This window comes from Vitis vinifera, chromosome 19 (assembly GCF_030704535.1).
Source record: "Vitis vinifera cultivar Pinot Noir 40024 chromosome 19, ASM3070453v1".
Classification (NCBI taxonomy): domain Eukaryota; kingdom Viridiplantae; phylum Streptophyta; class Magnoliopsida; order Vitales; family Vitaceae; genus Vitis; species Vitis vinifera.
In genome coordinates, this window is record NC_081823.1 from 7,550,171 (window position 1) to 7,569,544 (window position 19,374).

Here is a 19,374-nt window from a genome sequence, read left to right on the forward strand (position 1 = left end):
ATTTCTCCAATTTGGTAATAGTGAAAGTGATCAATACTTGAAGACGTAAGTGGATTTCACTAAACCTCGTAATTCATGGTGTGTTCTTTCATTTTTATTCCTTGCTTTATATTTTGCATTACAATTATTATATTCCAATAACATTTCTAATTGTTTGATTTGGTTAGTTGTGTGAATACATATAATTTAAGGAATTTTATCTAAGGAGGTTGTGTTTTAAGTGGGACCATTTGTGACCCCTCAATTCTTTCTTAGGAGCTTTGGTAGAGAGTATAATTCATACTTAACCATATATTGCAATATTGTGTTATGAGTTCTTGTGCTTGAGTACAACAAGAAGAAGAATGATGAAAGTTAAGATTAAGGTTTGATAAATGTAAATAAGTGTGAGAAGAATAAGATGCCCAAGATATTTTGGGCCTACTATTGATTTTTTATTTAAAAAATAAATAGTAAAAATTAGGTGGATGTAAAGAGTTTTGACAATTGTCTTTCACATTTCTCTTTCTTAAATGGAAAACTCGAAGAATTACATATATGAAGAATCCAAAAAGTTTCATGAAAAATAGTTAGGATAAAACGTATACACTAAGTTTCCATATTCTTTATGACAACCATCCAAATAATAGTATTTGGTATGTCATAAGGTCACACTATGTTACATAGAAATTGGTTATAAAGTCAAACCATGACTAATTATATGTATGTATGAAAAGTCAAGATAGTTTGGTAATACTATCATTCAATGGAGTGATATGGGTTTGACATCATATCATATGTAGAGATTCTAAGTTACAAGGGATCTAAGATCAATATTATTATGCTTGGACAAAGATAAGTGCTTGGATGAGATATTGAATATATAAACATGTGTGGTTGTAGAACAATTTCTACACTAACAAATAAAAGGTTTCATTCTTAGCAAATTGCAAAATCCAAAATGTACAGATGTAATTAAGGAAATGGATAAAAAAGGTTTGTTATGGACATGTAACTAAAAATTTGATTATGCCATGATTAGTACGAGACCAGATATATGCTATGTTATTGGAGAAGATTGAATTAGCTTTGCTAAGGAATTGAAAGCATCCAATCAACTTTGATTAGTAGATATCAAGCATATATTGGAAAAAAAACACTGACAAGCTATATAAAAAAAGCATTGAAATATATTCAAGGTACTAAGAAATAGAAACATATTTAAATGAAAGCATACTTTTAAACTAAGGTGATTATGCATATTTAGACCGCAAATTTTGCCAAAGGTCATGATGATGGAAATTGCCCTAATAGCCATATATTCTTATTTGGAGAAGATGTAGTAACATGATCAAGCAAAAAACAAGCATGTGTTGCAAGGCACACCATTGACAACTACTATTTTAAGTCTTTATTTTGAGCACAACTATTTAATACATTATATATATAAAGAGAAAAAAGAGAAGAAAATAAAAAGTAAAAAATAAAAAATAGAAAAATTTATTTATTTATTTATTTTTTCTATTTTAAGATTAAATAATTTTAAAATATATAAGATTTTAAATAATTTTAATTATATTTTATAATTTATTTTTTATAATGAAATTAAATATGAGAAAATAATTTTTTAAAAGATTTTTTTCCCTTTTCTCAGTACTTTTTGGAAACCAAATTTAAATTTAAAAATACCATCATAAGCCCTAAAATAAATTTTTTTATGATAAAGTCCTGCAACTAGAAAAAGATTATAATATATTTATATTATTCAAATATTATGCAATTAAATAAATATCTTTAATTTTATAAAAAGGCATCACAGTGAATTTTTTTTTTTTATTTACAAAATATATATTTTTTGAAACTGTTTGATTGATTTTCTTTCTCCATCAGCTCAATGAAGTGTTATATAATTTTTCACAAAAATAAATAGAAACAAGGTTGATATTAAATAAATCATATTTGTTTGGTCTGGACACCTCCTTTCATCCTCTTGTCGGGTAGAAAAATAAAGGGCAATGGGTGTGGAAAGAGAAATAGTGGGTGTATTTAAAATATTATTATTAACGAGTGGGCCTCAAACATATGATCGGCTAAGCAGCGGAATCCGAGCCGAGCCGGGTCAGACAATCAATTCGTGGGAACGCGTAATAATGGAAACTTTCTTACACACTTATAAATGAATTCATTTAATAATTTATTGATTTTATAAATTATTTGCAAAATGTACTAAAAGCCAGCTTGGATAGCCACAAACTCCTCACAGGCCTCATTGCCAAATCTCACAGTTCCCAACGTTATCTCACAAACCTCACCGGAGAGATCGTCGGAACTCCCACACCTTGGAGGTTACTCCGGCGATATTATCCAGCAATGTCCAAGCTCCGGCAGGTCATTCTCCTGTTTCTTCTCCACTCAGTTGCTTTGGTCTCTGCTCAGGGATCTACAAACGGAACCAGCTCTTGGCAGACACTCAACGGTAAAGTTCACTCTCTCTTCCTGTGTTTGGTTGCTGAGAAAGCTGAGGGGAAGGGAAATGATAGGGAATGATAGTGAAGATTGTTGTTATTATTGTTTATTTATTTTCTGTTTGGGGAGAAAGTGGAAAAACAAGTGGAAAGCTGGAATCAGCTGGGCTGAGATTGTGGTGTTGAGCTCATCTGAGTGGATGAAAATTTGAGATTAAGAATTTTTTTTCTAATTTCCTAAGTTTCTAATAATCTTTGGCTATTTAAGTCTAGGATGTGAGTTTTGCTATATTTGGTGGAAAAATGGTGTCAACTATCTCGAGTGATCAGCTTGAGACCATTTCGCTGTTGATTGAAAAAGGAATGAGAAATTTTATGATACTGAACTTCGATTTCTTTGTTGAGAGTGAGAAAGAATGTTGATTTGGTAAATTAGGAAGGTATTCTGAGCTCGTTATGAAAGATTGAAGCGTTTGGCAGATTTGTTGATGTCTAGTACAAGATCTCTTCTTGTAATGGCTCCGGACCAAGACCTGTAGCTAGGCGAATTTGTATTCTGAATAGTTCTTAAAGAAGTTCTATAGTGGTCATTTAGCTTGCTTGGCAACTAAAACGATGGTTTGCAGATCTGAAGTTGGGTTGAATAAATTTGCCTTCTTGGAGCTCTTCTTTTAGATTTTTTTTTCTTTTATGGCTGTTAGCAGTTTTTTATCGTGGTCATTAGGCATGTACTTAGTTCTATTAGCTGGATTATTTTTGTTGTAATTTTTTGGTGACTGAATTTGGAGAATGATCTCAAGGTAAAGTGTGGAGTTCCGAACAACATTAGTATTGGTTGTGGTGGTGTCAATTGTGTTCCAGCAAAAACTTAGTGATTCAGGTGCGTCTTTGACTGTGTCAAAATACGTGCCAATTGATTTCTTATTTGTAAAGGAAAAGGATGCTCTGAAAGGTTATTTTATTTTCTTTCTTTTTTCCCTTTTATTTTCTGTTCTATTCTTTCACATGATCCAATTGTGAAATTTTGATTATCATAACCATATTTTTGAAGAAGCTAAAAAGCTTGTATGTAGCATCCCTTGCTTTCTGTCTGCATATAACTTTTTAATGTTTCAGTGAAACCTGAATGAAACAATGTACTTTATTGGGTTGAGAATTCATAGCACACTTGCTCTCTGTTCCTTTGACTTATTGTCAGGTAGCTAAAGCAATGAACTTGTGGAAATCATGTTAGAATAATATAAATTCTTAGTAGGTTTAAAAATTTTAAGTTCCGTCAACATTTCTGGCTTGGCTTATTCTTAATGCTTTCTGAATGTTGTTCTTGTACCCCGTCAGACATTTTCTCTGGCCACATGTTAACCTAATTAACTAATTAATTCTTTCCTTTTGTAGGAAATGCACCTTTGGTCATAGCACGTGGTGGGTTTTCAGGGCTATTTCCTGATTCTAGTTCAGCTGCATATAGTTTGGCATTAATGACCAGTTTGTCCAATGTGGTCCTCTGGTGTGATGTGCAATTAACAAAAGATGGAGCTGGAATTTGCTTTCCTGATATGAAGCTAGAGAATGCTTCCGATATTTCAATTGTTTTCAAAAACAGGAATAATGTCTACCTTGTCAATGGAGTCTCTACGCCAGGATGGTTTTCTGTTGATTTTACACTTACTGACCTCGAAACTGTTGCTTGTAAGTTGAAATTGTATTTTTTTTCTTAATATTGACTGTCCATGAGCAAATATGATGCTTTGATGTCATATTTATTAGTTCCTTGGTATATGGTCAGATGTTTCATCTTTTGTCATTGTTTTGTTTGAAGCTGCCATATAGGTAAACTGGGAACTATGGGGTTGTAATCCATATATCAACATCTGGGGCTTCTGAGATTTCTATGGGTCATTCTTTTCTTTGTGAGGATATTTTACTAACCCATAAGAAGAGACAAAAATACACATCCTATTAGGATGACTAGTTCTCCTTCTGAATTAAAATTGTGCTTGAGGCCTTGGACTATCATAGACAAGAGATGTCCATCATGTGCTTGTTGAAAAGGAATTTCAATTATGCATAAATTAATAATTTCTTAGACTGTGGCTGTAGACACATAGTGACATGATGGTCATTAACTTGCTGTTAGGGTTGTGCTTTATTCTGTGTGAATTTCTCCTATTATCATAGTCCATAAGATTGGTGTCCGCTCATCATTGTCCAAGCCTTTTCTCCACAGCTTTAGGATTGATTGTTTGGATCCTGTTCCTATTCTCTCAATTCATTTAGCTGTATATTCTTTTATCTCCTGATCTTTAAAATATTTCACTTGTTTCATAATGTTATATTTAGTTGTTTTCTTTTCATATTAGAAATCCCCAAAAATGGCAGAGCATTCCTTCTCATTGGTGCTGTCTGCAGAGATCATTTAACTAAACTATGTCAGTGCCCCTCTTTGTTTTGTTCCCTATGGGAACTACTCCCAGGGTTTTCTCTTAATTCATTTCTAGCATTGCGTCCAGTCTTGCTACTGCATACTCCTAAACACTCATCTCAACTATGTGTGACATTTTACTTACATATTCTTTATAACATTTTTCTAGTTGAATAGGTTGCCTTAAACTTGCAATTATTTATACTGAATTGAGCTCTCTTCTCTCTGTCTCTCTTGGGGAGGATGAAATCTCATAAATCTAACTGGTTGGTTCATTTTCACCTGCCTAATTCAGAAAGTTTAATGGGTGAACCAATTGGGCAAACAGTTCAGTTTGAAATTGAGAAACGCCTTTGTTGGTCATCAAAGCAACCTCTCTCTGTGTGTATGTGTGCGTGCGTCTCTCAGGATAAAATCTCACATTTCTAACTGGTTGATTCATCATCATCTGCCTAGTTCATTGTTCAATGGGTGGACCAATTGGGCAAACAGTTCATTTTTAACTGAGATATGCATTGTTTGATGGTCAAAGCAACCTCTATGGAGATAGCATCCTTGATTTGCCAGTTCAGTCTTCTAGATTGTCTACTTTTGGAATTCTGAAACTAAGAATTGGTTCTTATAAAGAGTTCTACTGATGCTGCTTCTGGATGCTGGTCAACTTGTTGCTTTGCTTGCTGCAATTTTAAGTGATCCCTTATCTAATAAATACTGACAAAATCTTTGTTGCCCTGGCAGTAAATCAAGGAGTTTATTCTCGAAGTGGTAGGTTTGATGGTAATCTTTTCCCAATTCTTACCGTTCAAGAGATGGTTAAGCTAATAAGGCCACCAGGTTTATGGTTGAATCTTCAGGTAAATCTTGAATTATAAATATTGCATTTTATTGGTTTTGAGATTATACTGTTTATAGGATTTGGTGGCTCAGTTATGTTTTGGCCAATCTAATTTGTTTTAATGCTTCTGCAGCATGATGTATTCTATACAAAACACAATCTGAGTATGAGAAACTTTGTACTTTCTGTATCTAAAAGTGTTATAGTTGATTATATCTCATCACCAGAGGTGGCTTTTCTGAGAGGTGTCTCGCAACGATTTAAAGCAACGAAGACGAAATTGATCTTCCGATTTCTAGAAAAAGAGGAAACAGATCCCTCAACCAACCAAACTTATGGTTCTCTCCTAAATAATCTTACATTCATAAAGACATTTGCCTCTGGAATTCTTGTTCCCAAAGGTTACATATGGCCTGTGAATAAGAATTCATATTTGGAATCTTCTACCTTAGTTGTACAAAATGCTCATAAAGAAGGATTGGAAGTTTTTGGATCAGATTTTATCAACGATATTCCTTTTAGCTACAATTACAGTTATGATCCAATAGCTGAGGTCTTGAATTTCATTGACAATGATGCCTTCTCGGTCGATGGTGTACTATCTGACTTCCCAATAACTCCATCGGCAGCCATAGGTAAGTTGTTCTCTTCTTCTGGTTAATGAGAATAAGACTTTTAAGAAAAATGGAGTTATCAGTTGAAATTTTGAGAAATTGGTTGAATTCTAAGTCACTTTGTACATGTTGCATTAATTATTCATGTTGGCTGTTGCACAACATTACTTTCTGAAGCAGAAGTAGTTTTTTGTTCAAGTTGTCCATTTTTCTTTAGATAAACTGGAAAATTTTAAGCTAGCTATTGGTGGTTCAAAAAACCATAGACTATAATGCTTTTCCCTCACTGCATCCTCCCACATGCTTTTAGGCTTCCATTTTCTCTTTGTGTTGCCTTCTTGAATTATGTGTAGTCCATGAGTGTGCAGTTGTTAATTGTTTTGCAAATGGCTATACTACCTCAAACAACTTCCCCTCATATTGTCCTCAATTGGTGCTCCCTATGCTTTCTCATTATTAAATTAATTTCTTGTAGTATGTGTTTTTTGTTGTATATGCCTCCTTATGTGGTTTTTGCATCCCAGCTACATGGTAGTGTTCTTTTGTTTTTTTGTTTTCTGGGCAATGTAATAGTTTCTAACAATTAAGACACTTCCCTACTATATCTTATTGTACTTCTAGGAGATTTTCCAAATTCATTCTAATAATGATGGTTCTACTGTAGGTCAACTCTCCCATGTTTTCACTATTGTCATCAAGGTCAAGCAAAATTCAAAACCTATACTTCCTTTAAGGAACCAAAATGATTTCATTCCATTTGGATTTGGATAGTGATTACTTCTCCAACATGAAAAAATGAGCTAGAATTTCATTACAGTTATAAAGGAATGAAACTCCCTTTGTTTAGAATTGCATGTGATTTCTATAATACTTAAAGTTCATGTCATTTGTTCCACCTTTTTTGTAATTTTACCATTAAACCACTGATCCCTTGGTTTGAAATATTTTTCTGGTTTCTGATGTCCTAATACTGCAGATTGCTTTGCTCACATTGGCAAAAATGCTTCAGGACAAGGTACTCACTTTATTATGTAGTGCTTCCTTTTTAAAGAATTTACTCTTCTTCTTTGCCTATGGCTTGTATTGAAGCTTGCACTTTGCTGGAGTGGTACAATTATTGCATCAGTATCAACTTATTTCTTTTACCTTGTCATGCTTCAGAAAAGCCTTTAATTATCTCATACAATGGAGCAAGTGGAGACTACCCTTCTTGTACTGATTTGGCATATACCAAAGCCATTTCAGATGGTGTAGATGTTCTTGATTGTAATGTTCAAATGACAAAGGATGGCACACCAATTTGCTTAAGCTCTATTAATCTTATGGATAGCACAAAAGTTGCCCAAACACCTTTCAGCACTTTTACAACAACTATTACAGAGCTTCAAAAAGGCAGTGGAATATTTACCTTCAACCTCACTTGGGAGGATATTCGTAGCTTGACCCGTAAGTTGAAGCTGGAACATGTTTTAAGTGAGCTAAATACAACTGTGCATGCATACACATATTTTAAATTTTGATTGACACTTGTTATGTGGTTTAGTAACCTTGTACCATCAGAGCTTAGCTATTTTTCTTCTTAATAATTAAGGAATAATATATGCTTGAAACAGAAAAAAGTATACATTAACAGATTAGTTGGTCTCTTAACAGATTTTTTACAATAACCTGATGTTTAACATTCCTTACTTTTGCTGATTATTTGGATGACAATTCATACAATTTTGTAGTTGGGATTGTTGTGACTTAATGTGGGGGCAGAAAGAAGGCATGTTATGGGATAATTTGCTTGTATTGTCCTGCCAGGCAGCCCTATTTATAATGTTGTACATTGGAGTTGGGTAGGATATTTCCAGACCTGGACTGGACTCTTAGTCAGGATCAGTTTAGGTCTTGTTATTTTACATTCATATTCTCTGTATCATTTAATATGCACATGTTAGATGCACACACATGCATGGTGAAGTAGAGAGCTTTCGTCAACCCTGCCTATAAGGGACTACAGCATATATGTTCTGGATAGGGTGGATTTGAGGTTTGATGGTATCATTTTGTTGAAATATGGTATAAAATTTTGGCATGGTGAAGTATTCCTTTTTGTTGTCTTTTCTGTTGAGAATGGTTTTAGAAAAAAAAACATATTTTGTAAAAGCGTCATGGATGTATGAAGAGCATCACATTCTTTCTGCCCCTTCCAACTCTTTCCTCAACCCCTTTGGATGATGAACTTTAATTACTGCTCCTCTGGCATATGTTGTATTCAATAAAGTAGAGACGATTTAAAGGATTCAACTTCCCTGTATTTATTGGCCTCTGATATTCATTGCAGCGGCAATATCAAACCCATATTCAACTTTCAGATTGTCCCGAAATCCAGCAGCCAAAACTGCTGGGAAATTGGTGTCATTGTCAGACTTTTTGAGCATTGCAAAAGAAGCAAATTCTCTTTCTGGTGGTGTCTTGATCGGCATTGAGGTGAGTGTGCTACACCATTCCTTGAATAGAATTCTTGCACCAAGAATTGTTTTACACGCTGAACATTATAAGCTCTCTGCACTTCACTTCCTCACCACATGATTGGATGCTCCAGTTGATGTGGCTAAAGGTGATGAGTGGACTTCATAAGTAGTGACTAAGGTGCCTGAATATGTTTGCCTTACAATGTTCCTAAGCAATACCGCCAAACTTCTCGTTTGGTTGCACATCCTTAGGGACAGTGTGAAACCCACCTTTCAGTTATCTCACCATGCCAATGGCTTGTTGGCTGCTGATTTGTGTGATAGTTACCTGTTTTGCCCCAGTAGGGAATGTGGTGACTTCCTGCCCAGAATTGAATCTATGCTGGGAAGATTAACAATTCAGACTATCTTTATTCTTTCAGCATGCAGCCTTCCTTGTGAAGGTGGGATTAAGCGTCACAGATGCAGTCCTTGACGCCTTGAGCAAAGCTGGTTATGATAATGTAACCACACCCAGAGTAATGATTCAGTCCACCAACAGTTCTGTGCTGAAGGAGTTCAAGGAAAAGAAGAAGAATTATGAGCTTGTGTACAGAGTTGATGAAAATATCCGTGATGCCTCTGATGCAACCATTGAGGACATCAAGAAATTTGCCACTTCTGTGGTTATCAGCAAAGATTCCATCTATCCTGAGAACAAGGCATTCATCACTGGTGCTACGGATATTGTATCAAGGCTCAAGAAGAATAATCTCCCCGTTTATGTACAACGCTTTGATAATGAGTTTATATCTCAGGCATGGGACTTCTTCTCAGATGCAACCGTAGAAATCAACTCATTTGTCACGGGAGCTGGAATTGATGGTGTAATCACAAGCTTCCCTCAAACAGCTGCTTCATATAGAAGTAAGATTCCACCTTTCTATTTAAAACTTATTTTCAAATTATGCAAGACTATTTGCTATGGTTTTCAGATTACCTGGCTTGATTCCTGAGCATCATACATCATCATTTTATTTGGGTTATGTTTACCTGTCACAAATATCTTATTGTCGTTATTTTAAAAATCCTGCTTAAATTCACGGTTCATCCTTCAGTTATGTACTAGGTGGGGTATTACATTAAAATACTTGTTACTGTTCTAAGAAATACAAATGTGCTGTTTGCAAAACCATGTTGCTCCATAATGATAATAGCAGTTGTAATCTTTTGTTTATTCAGTCATTAAACCCTTTTATTTTAATTGTTTTGGTGTGGGTGAGGGATTTAAAATAAGTTCAGCTATTCTATACAGCTATTCATCTGTCCAAGACATCCAACCTTGAAATAATACACAAAATTTACTGTCTTTGGTTATGCAGAGAACCGATGCTTAAAGTACAAGAATGCACCGTCATACATGAGTCCTGTTCAGCCTGGCAGTCTCATGCAAGTCATCACTAGCGACGACATGCCACCTGCTCTGGCTCCATACCCGGTGCTGACAGAGTCTGATGTGGCTGAACCTCCACTACAAGAAGTCGCACCAGCTACCCCGACTTCCAGCACAAACGCTGGAACTACAGCACCTGCTCCCACCTCACCAAACGGGCAACCTAGAATTGCCACATGCATTGTCCTGTCCAATCTTGCTGTGCTCCTTGTGGCCGTTCTGCTGCTATGAAAAGGTTACAAGATCACATGCAGTCATTTTAGATCACCAGTATGTCCATCCTCCACTGCCTGGATCTTTTGCTGCCTCGTCACAGAGCTAATTCAGATTTTTCCCCTAAACCGCAATGATCATCTTCTGGTCATCAATATATATTGTAGGTATGTTCATTCTTCCTCATGTATTCTGAGTACTTATTTTCTGAGAGACGTATCCACGAATGGATTCTTTGTAGTCAGCATTGTTTTCTGTTTCATTATTGTAAGATTTGTCCATGATTGTTCTTTGGGTATGTATGATGCATGTATGATTTTAAAGTTAAAACCTCGACAGGATCTCCCTACTGACTGAACATGTGCAGTTGTTTAACCTCGTTGGAGAATCTGCACGGAAAAAGCCATTGGTTTTGATTAATCTTGAGCTTGCCCTGCAAAACTGGATACTTTTTTTCTGCATTTAATCTCGAGCATTGGTTATGAATTACGATGTGTTTTCGGGATTTCGTTACGCAAATTTCAGGCGAGAAGCTTCTGGAATTAGCACAAAAAACATTGTGGAAATGGAGTTAATTTCGGATACATGTCAATAAAAAGGTTACACGCCCAATGCTCTCTCATTGAATTTCTGATTTGATGACAACAATCTATATACGCTATAGGCTTAAACAAAATTTCACAAGACAAGGTTGTGATCAGTGAATATGGAAAAATTGATGCCTTTTTCCTTCTTTTTTTTTTTTTTATTAAAAGAAAACTGGTTTTTGGAAATAATTTCCAAATTGATTCGATATTTCTCTGTTTCAGAACACTCTTATATTAGTTTATTATTCAAAGAATATGGTTGATTTGGACCACACACATATCCAAAGTTCTCCTTTATTTTTGGTAGCAAAATCGGTTACTGAAAAATCACAAAAAATATATAAAAATATATGTATTATAGATGCATTCATAAATAATGCAAAGTGCATCATCAATGACTATCACTTTCTCCCCCTTCTCGTCTTTTTCCGGTTTAAACTTCTTTTATGAACGAACAGGTACTAATGAATAAGAATAAAGAGGGTTGATAGTGAACAATAGAACTCCGATTGACATATCGACTGCTCATCCTAACTTGCTATGGGACAATGAATCTGTGAAATGTTATACATAAGATTTAGCCAAAGCATAGATGGAAATCGTAGACATGAAATTTTGTTATACAAGAGGTCTAGAAAGCAGAAAGGAAGTCAACTTATAATGAATGTGCAGATATTATATCATGAGATGGGATAAGAAAGAGACTATTATATTATATCTCATGTTTGGTTGGTGATACGATGAGAAAAATTCTCCCATCACTTATCCTATCCTATATTCAACGGGATATTATAACTTTTATTTTATTTTATTTATTTATTTATTTATTTTTTATCCCCTCTACATAAGATATGTTAATCCCGTTAGGATATGAAATATTCATATCTCATATATCATATATCATATATATATTTTTTTTACAAAGCATGAATATTGTTAAATATAAGAGAAATTTCAATTTTTTAAATAGAAAATATTAAAATGCGATATAAATTTTATTTTAAACAATGAAAATAATATATATATCTTTTATATTATTTTATTTATTCATTTAACAAATTAAATATAAACATAATATAACATAACATATCTATTTGGATATGATAATTTAGAATATCATGTTCATATGATATGATTTCTTTTAAATGGGATATGATATTTTTGGATATATATATATATCATCTCATATCTTGTCAACTAAACGTAGTATATAAGGATTTGAATAGAAATATAATTAAAATAGTTTTATTTTTTATTTTTTATTTTTTATTTTATTGCATTTATAAAGCATGAATATTCCGAAGGTAATTATGAGGATCACTATAATTCAAGTTCCTAAGATACTTCCAATAGTTTTTCTCTTGAAAATTCTTAAAGTAAATGCATTGATGTTTAGATCTCATTCATGTAAATTAGATTGTGCACATCACGTATATCTTTCCATCTTCCACACATATGCAATCCACCATGCTCTAATCAATATGTTTGTCTTGTACTTGATGTTGAAGTATCCATGATTTAATTAGTTGAAAATTGATTACATCCATAAACTATTCTTCTTGCAATTGAACTTTTAATGAGCATTTGTTAAACTCTTCAACTTTGGTAATGTAATGAGGGATAAAAGTAGGTTGTAAGCAAATTTAATGTGATTGAAACAACTAGTGGCAAAAATAAAACATTATGAAAAAAGTTGTTTTTATTTACCAAGCTTTTTACCATGAAAAAAAAAAATTAATATACAATCTTTTGTCAAGTTTTTAATAATGATGCATGTAATATTTTATCACAAAAATTTTGGTACATAAGTTATGTAGTGACCAATTTAGGACTTTGTACCTAGAAGTATATTTTACTAACAAGTTTAATATTTTGTCTCCAAAGTATTGTCAACCGCCCTCCCTCTTTTTGTTTCTACTTCTTCTAAGGAAATATGGTATAAATTTTTTATGTCAAATTCGATTTTTGAAATATCTTTTGAAATTCTTCTTCTTCTTCCTTCATTTCTTCCTTTGCCTCTTCTACGTCTTCTTCTTTTTTCTCCCTTCTTCCTTCGCATTTTTTTTTATCCCCATCCTTACAAAATGGTCATCTACTCTTTATTTTTTCTATCACATATAAAATAAAAAAAAATTGAAGATACATAACAAAGAAAAAGAAAGAAGAGAACCTAATCTTTTCTTACACCAACCTCATTTTTCTTTTTTGTTGTCCACTAGTCCCCAACCCTTGTTAAACTAATCAATTTTCCTAAAAGTTTTAAACTTGTAGGGTTACTTGAAGGATTTGAGTTTAATATTCATATCATGCTCCTTAACACTCTCTCTCATGTATGGGTTTTCACGTGGAGAGATAGATAGAATTTCGACTTATATCCAACAAATTGCAAATTTAGATTTATATCCAACAAAACAAATGAGGGAAATGCAAATTATAGAGAGACAATTCAAATGCAAGACCTTCTACCAAGCCAAGCTCTAATACCATTTTGAATAACTAATTTTCCTAAAAGTTTAAACTTATAGGATTTGAGTTCAGTATGCATTTTGTGTTCCTTAACAACCTTAATCATACTTTCCTTTACTTCCTCCTCCACTAGCCTCATTGTTTTTTTTTTCTTCATGGTCATATACTTCTCCAAGATCATCATCATCATCTTCATGGTTTTTTTTTATTCATCATCATCTTCTTCTTAAAAAACAAAATGCTCTTCTTCTTCTTCTTCTAAAAAAATAAAATAAAATAAAATAAAATGATCATATACTCTATTTAATTTTTTTTCTACTTTTTCTTCATGGTCTTTTTATTTTTCTTCTTCTCTAAACTTCTTCCTACATGGATGTCGTCTTCTACTTCATGGTTTTCTTCTTTTAATAAAAACAAAATGGTTATCTACTCCCTTTATTTTTTTCTATTTCTTTTTCTTCTTTATTGTCTTTCATTTTTTTTTTAAAAGAAAAAGAAATGGTCATCTTTATTTATTTACTTTTTCATCATCATCCTCATCATCCTCATCTTGTTGTTGTTCTTCTCATTCTTCTCTTCTTCTTCTTTGTTTTCTTCTTCTCCTTCTCCTCTTCCTCCCTCTCCTCTAAACTTCTTCCTCCTCTTCTTTTTTGTAATTGTCTCATTCTTTTTCATAGAATTTTTTTCTCTCTTCTTCTTCATGATCATGATCTTCTTCTTCTTCTTCATGATCATCTTCTTTTTATTCATGGTCTTTTTCTTCTTCTTCATGATCTTCATCATCATCTTTTTTTTTTCATAGTCTTCTTCTCCTCCTCCTTATGATCTTCTTCTTCATCATTTTCTGCTTGTTCATGATCATGAGCATCATCATCTTCTTCTTTATGGTTGTCTTCTTCCTCTTCCTTGTTTTTCATTGCTCCTAGGAGTTCTAAGGAGATTCTTGGATTTTTTTTTGAAGTTGCTTTAGAACCATGGTTATCTTAGGAAATGAAGCAACTTTCACTTTGCTTTGAGTCATTGGACCAAAACTTGCTTTAATTCCAACCACTTTGATTGGATCCGAATAGGTAGAGTTGATTCCTTGATGATCACATTTGTCTTCTTTTTAAGACTCCATATGGTGTAGTGTAGATTTCTTATAAGAAAGAGATGAGAGACAGAGTTGTCTCACTAGGTGTGCTAGAAATTTATACACATAAATTTTCTCAAATGAAAAAATTGTGGACAAAATTATAAATTTGATAACAAGAGAAGACAATCTCCAATATCCTTTTTGATTCTTCTCACAAAGACAAAAACACATTTTTAAGTGATTTAGTACTGATTTTGGATCAAAAGATAATAAATTATGAAGTTTTCCTATAAAAAGAAATTTTCTAGTCTTCTTTTCTTCAAAATAAAACTTTTGAATCTTCTTGAAAAAAGAAATCTTGAGTCTTCAAGGAATTTCTTTAAATTTTTTTCAAATTTTCTTCGATATTTTGAAGTGTCATTTGGAATGAGAAGTATTAACTAAAATAAATAAATAAGATAATTATCTTTAAAAAAAATCAAAAAATAATATCAAAATAAAATTCTCATCCTGAAGTTCCTCTCATACATTATTATCTTTAAAAAAATCAAAAGATAATATCAAAATAAAATTTCCAACCTAAAGTTTCTCTAAAGTTTCTCTCATTTGGAGGTGAATGAGAAAGGTTGAAGAAAGTTTAGAAAGTTAATTAAGAAATTCTTTGAAGACTCAAGATTTCTTAAAGATTTCAAGAAAATTCATAAATTTCTTAAAGAAAAGAAGACGGGAAGGTTTCTTTTTATCAAAAGATTTGATAATTTATTGTTTGTTAATGAAATCCTTTTTCATCCATAATTAACCACTAGATTACTTAAAATGATGTTTTTATCTTTGTAAGAAATATCAGATGATATATTTATTTTTATTGGAGAAAATTTGTGTATATAATATTATATTCAAAATATTCAAAAAAAAAAAAAAAAAAAAAACAAGTCTCCATCATGAAAGAATTGTAGCCAGCATCAAATAATTGAGGAGGGTGTTGGCTGTTGCAACGGTAACTCCACAATATTATAATATCCAATTGAAAGTTGAACCAAATTCTATACTATAATAATTCAAAAGGGTGGCTCAACAAACCAAATTCAGGTTCCACCCTGGCTTTGTGCTTCGAACGTCAAGTGCATCTCGAGTGTTCATGATCCTACTCACCTATGAAAATATGGAGCACGGAATTTTCTTGAGAATTTTTTTAAAAAAAGAAAATAATAGAAGACAGAAAGAGAGAGTGTTACCGTATCAATCAAAGCCATCCGAAAGTCAATTTCTCGTCATTCTAAAAGAGCAAAAATATGATGGGGAACGTATGAGAAGTATGAGGTCTATTTATAGGCTCAGTATTTTTCAAATGACATTGCCACTTAGGATTTTTAATTTTAATTTTCACTCAATAAAATAAAATTTGATACTTCAAATCCTTTTAGGATTAAGATTTCTAATTATCAATTAAAATTTTTTAAAAATAAAATAAAATCAACATAAATAAATAAAACAAAATTTAAAAAGAAATTTAATTGGCTTAAATTTTTGGTCTATAAAATTTCATACTTCAAATTCTTTTAGCACTAGGATTTCTAATTGTGAATTAAATGGGAGCATTTGAAGAGACACGAAATTTTATATACTGATTACCACATGTTAATAAGTGACATGTCTTAGTGGGTTCCACATAAACCAATTTGATAAAGAAAATGATAAACCAATTAATTGTCATAATGCAAAATAAATTAAGCCTATAAATATATTATTCCTCTCATTTCAAAGGATACTTGAAAGATTGAAAAAAAAGAAGAAGAAATTTTTGAAGATTTCTTGTAGAAATTAAAGATTCAAAGTATTTTTGTTTTCATTTTATGAAAATTGAAAGAATTCACTAGAAAATTGGGTGTTCATTTATGAAATCCATTTTCAACGAAATTAAGTATTAAATTGCTTAAAATGACATTTCTAAGAAGAGTTTAGAGGACAAATTAGAAATTGTCCTCTCAAATGAAAAACAAATCAAATTTACAATTTTGTCCATAGTTTTTTTGTTGAAGAAAATTTTGTGTAGCCAGGTTGAAATGGGTAATAAAAATTTGGATCATTATGAAATGGGTAAGAAGTGTTATGAGTGATTATTGAATGGGTAATGGGTAGTTGGTTGAATTTTGAATGAATGGATATTGGTCCCATTAAGTTTATATGAAATTTATAGAAATAAATGAGATGCCTATGTGGGTATAAATTGGAAATGGATATGAATGTTTTCTTAATTTACTTACCTTCATGTATGTTGATTCAAATAAAAATAAAATTGATAAGTCTTTATTTATTATAAATATTTATGGTAGTTTATGGATGATAATACTATTACCATGTTTGTGCTGTTACTTGATATTATTCTTTAGCATATAAATAAGGGTTTATGAATTAATAAAGAGAGTCTTAACAATTAAGCTATTCTCTCTTTTTATTTATTTTTCTTCTATTTTAATTTTCACATTTATTTTACATTATTATTATTATTATTATTATTATTCACCGTAAGAAATAGGATTTTAGGTGACGGTTGCCAACCGTCAACAAATCTTATTAATCCGTGACTAAAACCTATTGTCACGGTCTTATGCATCTGTGACTGAGCATCACAATAGGAGGCACATGTAAAGGTATTGGTCACGGTTTCCTAAGTGATCGTGACCATATGATTTTTTTTTTGAAAACCTATAGTCATGGTCAAGTAATAAACCGTGACTAAATGTACACTTATAGTCACGGGTTAGTTAGCAACCGCGACTATATGTAAGCTTATGGTTTTGATCAAGTAAGTTACCATGACTAAATGTCAGCTTGATGGATTAAATGTAAACTTATGGTCATGGGTACATGAGTGACCAAAACTATATGAAATCTTAGGGTCACGATTAATTAAGTGATTGTAACCAAAGATGAAAATTTCTGTTTTTTTTGACGAAATTTCGACAAAATTTCGTTTTTTGGTCGGCGATGAAATGAAAGAGGAGGGTGAAATGTCGACGGTAGAAATATCCATAAATTTCGCCAAAAATTGGAGAAATTTCGGTAAAAAGAGAAATTTCGACGATTTTGTGAAAAAATCGCCTCCAGTTGGAAAATTTCGGAGAAAAATCGTTTTGTTTCGTTTTATTTCAGAGATTTTTCGTAGATTTTGTGAAAAAAGATTTGTACCTCTAACACCAGAATATGAACGGACGAGTTAATGGTGGGACCATCGGCGGTGTGGTCAAGTTACACAGCCACGACTCATACGGTGGTGTTAGGGCTTGGAGGAGGGTTAGGGCAGGTGAAGAGTGGTTGATTTCGTGGCAGAGAGAGAATTGAGGCGATGGGTCCGACGAGTAGCGACGATGATGTTGGAGCCGGCTTTGGCGAGGTCGAGATAGAAGTCGCGGTCGAGGGCAGAGGAAGCGCCGGTGACCATGACCACCTTGCCTTCTAGGCGGTGCCATGGCTAGAGGTGGTTGGAGACTTTGTTCACCATTGGGTCTCTGGCATCCATTAAAAGAAATAAACCTTTTCATTATGATATTTTTTTTCTATTACCTATTTTTAGAATATTGTCTTTTTTTAATATGCCTGAATAAAGGAATAAATATTTTTTTATTGGATCTTTTTATAATTTATTAAAAAAAATTACTCTTCTAATATTTATTAATTTTCGATATTAGAAGAGCAATTATTTCTAAATGTAATATATTTAGATAAAAGAAAAAAATTACATTTTTCTTGAAATTTTTTTTAATATATTCCAAAATTATTAAAAGATTGTTATTTTTTATTTTTTATTTTATATGTTAATAACTTATTAGGAAGATTGTTATTATTTTCGTTTATAGTCTAGAATGAAGGGATTTAAATGAAAAAGGAAATAATGGATTTGGAGTAGAGGGAATTTTTAGAAGGAAAGAATTTTAAAGGATTTGATGGGATACTTTTGAAGTTTTTAATTTATGAGATTTTAATTTTATTAAAGTAAACTTTCTTTTTTTCAATGTTGACTTATTACTCTTACCTTTTCTTTTTAAATTTAAATTAATATATACATTTTTGTCTTTTGCACTTACATACTATTTCTGGCATTTTTTTTTTTTTGGAACTTCTGTGGAATTTTTAATGATAGAATCTTCTTGAATAAATTATTTTAAATATGTATGAGGTTTATTTTCTTTCTTTTTTCAATATAATAGATGCCCAAATAGAGTAGAAGGAAAAAAGAATTTGCTACAATAATTAATGTATTTTTTTAGTATTTTTATTAGAATAAATAATTGTCCAACTTGAGTGAATTTCCAATTTTAATCTCACTTATATCATTGTAGTTGTTATCTATTTTTATATCAAGTCTTTCATGAAGCTTGATAATGAGTGTACAATTATAAAATTCACGTTTCTTCTCGACCAACATGATATAATTACATTTAATATCGTAAATTATATAATACATATATCAAATTCTTCAACAAAACAACTTTAAATTGTCTATTATATTTCTAATTACATTGCTATGAGGTTTTTCTTACATTTCCATGAGTTTTGATCAAATTTTGGCATACCGAAATTTTTTTCCAAAATATCTGCTGATATTTCTCCGATATATCCATAAAATCAAGTTACCGATATATCCGTAATTACCGATATTTTCATCCTTGATTGTAACTAAATGTAATCTTATGGTCACAATCAATTCCTTAGCTGTAACTAAACGTAGGTCTATAGTCACAGTTATTTAAGTGACCGTAACTAAATATAATCTTATGGTCACAGTCAATTCGTTAATCATGAGTACATGTAGGTCCATGGTCATGG

The 19,374-nt window shown here is 32.1% G+C and overlaps 1 protein-coding gene across 1 annotated transcript; it reads left to right on the forward strand.

Annotated features, from left to right (window-relative positions):
* Positions 1-2,158: 2,158 nt before the first annotated feature.
* Positions 2,159-10,839, forward strand: LOC100246982 (glycerophosphodiester phosphodiesterase GDPDL4). The gene is made up of 9 exons (XM_002276721.5): positions 2,159-2,455; positions 3,840-4,133; positions 5,605-5,720; positions 5,835-6,336; positions 7,292-7,330; positions 7,477-7,761; positions 8,645-8,790; positions 9,197-9,680; positions 10,136-10,839. Exons 1-9 carry the CDS (start codon positions 2,350-2,352, stop codon positions 10,435-10,437), a joined length of 2,274 nt encoding a protein of 757 aa, XP_002276757.1. The 5' UTR covers positions 2,159-2,349; the 3' UTR covers positions 10,438-10,839.
* The last annotated feature ends 8,535 nt before the right edge of the window (positions 10,840-19,374 follow it).